The sequence below is a fragment of the Dendrobium catenatum genome, unplaced genomic scaffold (assembly GCF_001605985.2).
Source record: "Dendrobium catenatum unplaced genomic scaffold, ASM160598v2 fragScaff_scaffold_1297, whole genome shotgun sequence".
Taxonomy (NCBI): domain Eukaryota; kingdom Viridiplantae; phylum Streptophyta; class Magnoliopsida; order Asparagales; family Orchidaceae; genus Dendrobium; species Dendrobium catenatum.
The window spans coordinates 499,952-508,518 of record NW_021319759.1 but is presented as its reverse complement, the minus strand read 5'-3'; the positions used below and the strand labels follow the sequence as shown (position 1 = coordinate 508,518).

Genomic DNA, 8,567 nt, shown 5'->3' with positions numbered 1-8,567 from the left:
GCTGTGAGGAATAACCGACAAGAATGCATTCTTGAGATCTTGGTGAGAGTTTGTTTGGTGATTGAGGGCGAGTCCAAGGAAAGCATAAACATCCGAAAATTCGGAGATGACTATATGATGCTGCTTTCCCGTGGAGCCGAAGATAAGGAGTTTGGTTTCCAATCGTAGTTGAGGGAATCCTATTAATCAGGTAGTTGGATGTGGAGGCAGCCTCGGCCCAGAAATGTGGTGGCAGAGAGGCGGCGTGAAGCAGGGTTCTGATGGATTCCAATAAGTGACGATGCTTTCTTTCCGCGGTTCCGTTCTGTTTGGGTGTGTAGGGACAACTCACTTGATGCTTGATCCCATTGTTCTGAAGATAGGTCCGAAATTCAGTGCTGGTGAACTCGCCGCCGCCATCTGATCTAAAATTCTGTATAGTGGTGTTAAATTCTGTTTTGATTAGATTATGAAATTGTTGAAATTTAGAGAATGTTTCGTCTTTTGATTTGAGTAGATACAGCCAAGAAAATTTCGAAAATTCATCAATGAAAATAACGTAATAAGAGAAACCATTTAACGACGAAACAGGAGCCGGACCCCATACGTCCGAATGAACTAGTTGAAATTTCTTATTACAAACCGAAGAGCTGGTGGGAAAAGAAAGTTTATGACTCTTTGAAACATTACAAGAAACGCAAGCGGAGCTGTGCGACGCCGTTCTTGGTATATCGGGTATTTCCCGACTGAGCAGCTGAAGAGTTCGCGCGCATGGATGGCCTAGTCTGGAGTGCCACCGGAAGTGTAGATTGGACGCCGCTTGTAGAGCCGTGATTTTATTGTTGGAGATGGGCCTGACTTGATACAGGCCATGACGCGTGGGACCTCGGAGAAGTGTTCGATTGTCCCGGCAATCCTTGATAGAGAAACCGTTAGAATCAAAAGATACAGAAACGTTGTTATCAGACGTGAGTTTAGAAATAGATAAGAGGTTGTGTGCAAGTTCAGGAACATGTAACATGTTACTGAGCTTAAGCTTACGGTGGGATTCTGGGAGTGGGAGCAAACCGTTTCCTGAGTTCTGTATCTGCAGATTGCTCCCGTTGGCTATTGACACCGATTCAAGCCCGTTATATGGATTTGATTGTTGGAAATTAGCTGTATCGGGTGTCAGGTGAGACGATGCTCCCGAATCCAAGATCCAGTCGCCGGTGGAAGCAGATTGTTGTTGAACGGTTAAGGCTTTAGGATTGGACGGAGGCGCGTATTGAAGGTTGCATCTGTGCCAACAGTTGAGTGCGGTATGCCCGTTCTTGCCACATATTTGGCAGCTTGGTCGTATTCCCTGAGTGTTGACAGTTTGGGTATGATCGGTTAGAGAGGTGTTCCTTGTGAAGTTCGGTTTACCTCTCCATTTGTTGAATCGTCCTCTGTTGGCCGTGGATCGGGCCGAGAAGAGCGCCACCGTCTCAGATTGGGGATTGATTTCTTGAGATCGTTGGTGTTGGAGGTTGATCTCCTCGCTGCAAAGAAGGGAATACAAGATGTCGAGGCTGATTGGATTTAGAGACGTCCTTATTGCCGTCTTGAACGAATTGTACATAGCCGGTAATCCGTTGAGGATATACATGATGATGTCCTCCGTGTCTACTTGCGATCCTGCAGCAGCTATGTTATCTACCAGATTCTTGACTTGATCAAGATATTGATTCATGGTTCGATCCTTCATCTGGATCTGATGGAGTTCATTCTTGAGTTGAATGACTCTTGATCTATTTGTTGGTTGAAGCCTTTTCTCGAGTGTGATCCAGATATCGTGAGCCGTTTTGAGCGTGAGGACGTAAGGAAGAACGGAGGGAGATATGGTAGAGAAAAGAGCGGATATGAGATTTCGATCAATGAGAGTCCAGAGACTGTGTTCTTTCTTGTTGGAAGCTGGCGGACAGACTGTGACTCCCGTGAGATGATCGCCAAAGCCATTTGCTGTAAAGTGTTGATGCAATTGCAGTCTCCAGATCGAGTAGTTTTCGGTGGAGAGCTGTGTGGGAACCAGTGTTTTGATGTTGCTGATTAGAAATTTAAGAGGGGTGGGAATGACGAATTCTGCGAGACTTTCTGAAATTTCGGAAGTGGTTCTTCTTGAGGTTGCTGATTCTGGTTCAGCCATGTCTCCGGTAGGAAGCGAGCGGATGAAGAGGGCTGTGGAGCAAAGAGCTCTGATACCATAAAAGATTTCTTGCTGATGAGCAAGAAGATGAAGCTTGAGGAGAAGATGGGATTGAGATATCTTCTTGAAGAAGACGTAGAAGGAAACTAGAGAATTATATTTTCATAATATCCTGTTACAGCCGGCGGTCCTATTTATAGATACATGAAGTTTAAAGAATTAAAGAAGCAATGTAACAAACTAATGCTGACGTGTAAAGTTGTCTTAACAATAATTGCCGAGAGAAAACTTTAAATGAGAAAATTAATCAGATATAAATTTGATGTAATATATTAAATGCTTTAAAATTTAAATTTGTGATTATCTAAATTCGATTTTTAATAAATTCATAGATGAAATAAATACTTATAATGAAATTATTCAAACAATATAAATGTCATGGTGCGACACCAAATGGGCCTAAATCAAAGTAAATTTGACAACATGATCTCCTGATAATGCCAACTTACATTCAAAATGAACTTTTTCACAACAATATTGAGTTGAACAAGCTTGAATAAAATTCTAATAGTACTCGACTCATTCGGATCGAAGCAATCAATCATGAATCTCGGCATTGCTAATAAGATGACGCATGTTATTAAAATCAATATCAATATACACATCGATATAAAATTTACACCAACAACAATGCTAATGCTTAAGAATGTCACCAATATCGGTGCTTGACATCAACACTAAGATTTATGTTGAGCTTTTTTATCTCTAATCTCCTCTCCTTTAAAAAAATGATCAAGCAAACTGTCAATAATTTATTACTCAAAATTTCACTTTAAAAGCGATCATCTATATTTTACATTTACAGTATTGTATCAACATATTTCTCAAATGTGAATAAATATATCGATAACTTATGATTCGTACTAATAGAATTCCTTCAGCTAAGTAATGTCTCAGGGCCTTTTTTTTTTTCCTCTTATCCATTTGAAAATTGTTATTCCACTGGACTAGTTAGGATTGGCTCATTGTTTGAGCCTTACTCTCAATGATCATTACTTGCCCAGGCCAAGTGAGCAACCCTCTTTGGATTTGAGCATTGCATGACCACCAACTTTCACTTAATTCATCTCCAAATCATACAACATTCAAGAGGAGATTAATAACAATTATAATATTGAACTAGATGCTCAAGGTTTGAACCAACTATAGGCCCCCAAAATAATTTCACATGCCTGTTATATGTAGATTTTTTTTAAAAAAAAATTTAAAAATCTTAACCTTAGGTCCCCAAAACCTACATCTCTTCACATACATTGATCAACATCTAACATTTTGATATCAATAAATAGATTATGCCCTTACATATTCAGAGGATAATTATTAAGAGATAGAAATATAGAGCTTTAAACATGTTTAAAAAAAATTATTGTTGCTTGATGAGAAATAATGATATGCGTCTAATGCCCGTCTTCGTAGTTACCTTACATGCCTTCCCTTTATCAAAGAATAATTAAGCAAATCCTCCATTATTATTGTGACTTCCAATGTTCCACATTGATCATCATTTAACAATTTTCCAATAATTGATGTCCATCAATGATGAACATATGATGCCCATTTCATGGTTGCTCATTCTCTAATCTTATTGGTACATCGATTATGTCAACTGCTTCTGTTTTATACTTTGTTTTAGCTTTCTTTGTTTTGCAACGTTATTATTGTTACCGAACTTGATTCTCTCTTTGATCTAAAGAAACTTATCGGCTACAGTTTTTTTGTAATTATGAATATTTATAATTTTTTTAAAGTAAATGCACATTTATAATTCTGGTTGTAAAAACAGCTTCTTATCATAGAATTAAAAAAAAAAAAACACAAATAAATAATACATGAATGATACTTTGATAGCAATTTCAAAAACAAAACAATAAAAAAAAAGGATTTTTACATATATAACACTTCAAAACTTATATATTTACTTATCTAACACCCAAAGTATATTATTTACATACCTACCACCAAAATACACATTGTTTCATCTAAAATACCACTCCCTTAGAACTCCGCCCCGACTCTACCTTTTGCGCGTGAAATCCCTTATTCTTCGTCGCTCGAGTGTCTAGACGGCTTAGGAATCGAGTTCCACCCGCTTCCATCTTCATTGATGTCATGGTAAGGCTTGACAGAACGAAGCGCCTGGGGCGTTTTCATCATCTTGACCCTTTATATCTTCCTCAACTTGGGAGCGCTCATCTCCTATACAAAGAAAACATAGTTTTCCTCCTCGGCATCATCTAGTTGCAGATATCATAGGTACGAGAACTCCATTGCCGGTAGATAGGGGCTTCAGCTTCTCTTTACTCTTCTTTTTCTTGAATTTAGTCGGCTCGTCAGTGATCAATCCATCCTCCACCTCTCTACTCTGCAGACGGCTTCTACAGTGATCAAGAATCTCATGATTCCTCTGGCAACCAAATTCTTTTTTTTTTCTTTCTTATGTTTATATAAATGTAACTATAAACCACTGTAGTATGTAACCATGCCTTGAATACAGCATGCAGTAAAATTCAGGGGCGGAACCAGCTTCAATTTTGAGGGAGGGCAAATACAACACATGAATAATTAAATATTAAAAAATAATAATATTATATGTCTATATATTACGAATTTTTTTTAAAAAAAAAATTAAGCAAGAAAAATAAAGAAAAATGTGTAATTAAACTGTCATGAAAAGCTTGAAAGAAAATATTAGAACTAAATGTAAAGAAATATATAGATATTTTAGGGAAATTTAGGACAAAAGAATTTTTTAGGGGGGGGGGGGCAAAAATAAATTTTTAGGAGAGGCAAATTTTTGCAATTTTTTTTTTTTGAGGGGGGGCAATTCCCCCCGCCCCCTAAGGAACCTATGGTTCCGCCCCCTGATGCAGTTTGTTTGTGTTTCCTACATCAAAGCTAAAAAGCTGCCCTATGTGTGTTGCATTCTGCATTACAAGTTGACAAATAGAGAATAAACAAAACTGAAATTATGTAATTCATGGAGAGAAACTGGAACTAGGTGACTTAAAAAACATAATCTAAAGCTCATATTCACACATTTGTCGCTACTGCCGTCGATTGCCTTCTCCAGCGACCTCTTGTCGCGACTTCCTGCTCCGGTGGCGTCACAAGTTTAGTGAATTTTGGGGTGGAAAAATGAAGATTTGTCTTCCTCTTCACACGTCGCTGGGTCGAATAGACACTCCAGCGACGAAAAAGAAGAGATTTCACGAGTGAAAGGTAGAGTTGGATGGAGTTCTGAGGGAGTTGTATTGTAAATGAAACATGGTGTATTTAGGTTGTAGTTGTGTAAATACTAAATAGTATACTTTGGGTGTTAGATAAGTAAATATAAAAATCCCTAAAAAATTATCTCAACCAGATCCTAATATTTAACTATGTGAAATTATTTCTTAACCAACAAAATCTTTATCTGATAATATAATATAAATATTTGCACGAGGGTAATTTTTTATCCTCCTCTAATATTTTCATCTTATTCAACCTTCAAAATAATAATAATAATAATAATAAATCTGAGTAGAATGAAATATGTTCTTTAAATACAACTTGTTAAATTCGCATTAACACCATCTTGTCCCCAAACAAACCCTACCAAAAATATCTCAAACCAGCCGGTCCAACAAGTACTCAAAGACCGGCACTGATCCGCTGGCTAGCAAGCTCACACCGAACCGGTCCAAACCCAACCCGACTTCGGTCCAAATCGTACTCAACCCACAAGTCCTGCTGATGGTGATGCCCAATCACGTACGCTTCAATCGGCACCAAATCTGCGTTCCCAAACGTCAAACACCAGATCGCGTCCCCACCGCGCCGCTCGCCTGCAACCCGGTAAAGCAACCGCTCGCCGCCGACCACTACCTCCGCCCCCGGCAACACCAGAGCCACCGATGGAATGCCATCCGGTGGCGCCGATCTCCACGCCGGCAACAAAAAACAAGCGTCGAACGCCCCCTGGTACACAAAATCCGGCTCCCCCAATTCCTTCAGCAACCCCTTCGTCCGCCTTAAAAATTCGGTTTTTAGCGCAGAATAAGCAGGGCCGAGTAGGAACGTGAACTGCGTGCCGGAGTCGACGATGGTTTGTCCGGCGCCAGTGTGGTCCGGTACGAGCACGGATTTCGGGATGGGAAGCAGCTCGCCGGCGACGCGGATGCCTTCGAGCTGAACAGAGTAGGCTACGCGGTCGAAGTAGGGTAGAGGAAGTGAGATTTCGAATAGGGGAGTGTAGTTTAAGTGGGGCAGGAAGACGAGGTTGGCGTCACCGAGGACGAGGACACCGGCCGCGTCGGCTGCGGCAGGGATGCAGTAAGAGAAACGGCGGATGGAAGTTTGAGTAATGAAAGAGAGGGGGCCTTGGTTCATGCCGAGTAGTCCGATCGCGGTGGGGTCGGAGGCGGAGGACGAGAAGGAGGTGGTTATGCAGCCAAACGCGGCGACTTTGTGGGCGGGGAGGAGGAAGAGGTCAGCGGCAAGGAGTCCGTCGGAGCTGGATCCGTCGGCGTAGGAGAGGGAGATTTGGCAACGGGAGGAGGGGTCGCAGGGGAGGTAGGTTTGACAGGTGGGGGAGGAACAAGGGACGAAGGAGAAAGAGGAAGAGGAGAGGGGATGAAAGGAGTGGTCAGAGGAGGAGTTGCAGAGAAGCCATGAAAGTTCGCTGCCTGTATCGAGGACCATGGAGACGTTTTGCGGTGGAGTTCCGACGGAGAGGGAGACGGTGAGGGAGATGTTGTGGTGGAAGAAAAGCTTGTTGGATGGTCGAGAAAGAGGAAGCGGCGGGGAAAGCTGCTGCGTTCTCAGCGGCAAAATCATCGCTTGATTTTTGCTTATTTTGTTGGTTTTTGTTTCTAAGCAGTGGGAAGAAGAGAGAAGAAGAAATGAGAGTATGGGAATAGAAGCAGTAGCGAAGGATCCCATCTCTGCTGCTTCGGCTTCTTCGTGAAGTCTGAGGTGGTGGAATATCGAAGCTTTTAAACAATGCATATCGTTAGGCACCAAAAAAACCTAATCAAATGTACTAGAGTCCCTTACCATTTTTGAAGCTTATTCCATAAATAATAAATTGATAAATATAAATTGTTTAGGATATTTAGATCAATTACGATAAAATCATGCACATCACATAAACAAGATTCAAATCAATTTTTTTTTTGATTAATAGTCAAAACTCTAATTAATATATCAGGTTAAGTTGCGTTGAGAAGTATTAATCACTTGATACAACTGAGCTATCATTCTATTATCACTCTTTAGAAAGCATACAAGAAAATTTATCAAGGTTTATTTTATATAAAATTGAACAAATTTATTTTCAATCCAATAGTTTAAGCTTATGAGTAGGAGAGATTGGATATTGGATTGTAAGAATTAGCATCTCATCCCACTGGGCTGATTAGTGGGTGAGTATGGTTGGAAATATCTCAACCCAAGTTCGAATCCCCTCTCATGCAGCATGACTTTTTAAGCGGGAAGAAAATAACAGCGGGTTCTGCACGTGTGGTTGGTTTATGATAATTTCGCTGAGGAATTAGTTACGCCGCCAAACGCCTCATAAGATGGATGACAACAGATAGATATCCTTGTTCTAAAAAAAAAAAAAAGAAAAGCATCTAAGGGGGGATTGAGGGGATGTGTGTCAGCTACTAACTCCAATCATTGAGGTTGAGAGGATACGTTATTGCTCTTTAGTTGATTTGTTGTGACAAAAAAGTCTAAGATTGTTGATCTTTATTGTTTATTTGTTTGACTATTAGCACATAGCTTTTGGACAAATTACACCCACCATGAAGTATTTGAGTTTGGACTGTAATCAAGAATAGGAGGAATTTTCAAAGGAGATGATTGATCATTCTTCAGTGAGATTGATTATTGATATAATATATTTGTGTTTCTAAGCTTATAATCATCTGATCACTTTCAGATTAGAGAAAATCAAGATTGTACTTTTGAGTGATTGATTATTTGCATCATGACTTTGATCTCAATTAATATCTACATGCTTTATGATTTTTGCGACTTGTGGCCCGCCCCTTCAATCATGATGCATGGTCCGTTGCTAATCAATCACATTAATTAATATGGATAATCCAAATCATCATAAGTGTTAATACATCACCAAAAATTACTTTGATCGAGCATGAATCTCGAGCCATATTCAGCTCAGAAACTTTCAAAATTTAATGTTAGACCATAAGAACTCCGATTTCAGCAAACTTATAGTAAGATAGAATGTTTTGAAGAGGTGAACCCAACGACACAAAAATTGGTCCAATCCGAGCACAAATAGACCTGAATTAAGAGTCTAAAGCATATTGGGAAGGTTCAAGGCATTTATTGGATGGCAAAATTATATCCAAAT

General features: G+C 39.9%; 1 protein-coding gene across 1 annotated transcript; it reads right to left on the bottom strand.

Annotated features, from left to right (window-relative positions):
- Positions 1-5,738: 5,738 nt before the first annotated feature.
- Positions 5,739-7,207, bottom strand: LOC110108913 (aspartic proteinase PCS1). Its single transcript, XM_020839769.2, has one exon. The coding sequence runs from the start codon at positions 7,190-7,192 to the stop codon at positions 5,837-5,839; it is 1,356 nt and encodes a 451-aa protein (XP_020695428.2). The 5' UTR covers positions 7,193-7,207; the 3' UTR covers positions 5,739-5,836.
- Positions 7,208-8,567: the final 1,360 nt, after the last annotated feature.

Bases quoted from the DNA above. Each gene is read 5' to 3' on its own strand.
- LOC110108913 (XM_020839769.2), bottom strand. From the start codon at position 7,192: ATGCATTGTTTAAAAGCTTCGATATTCCACCACCTCAGACTTCACGAA.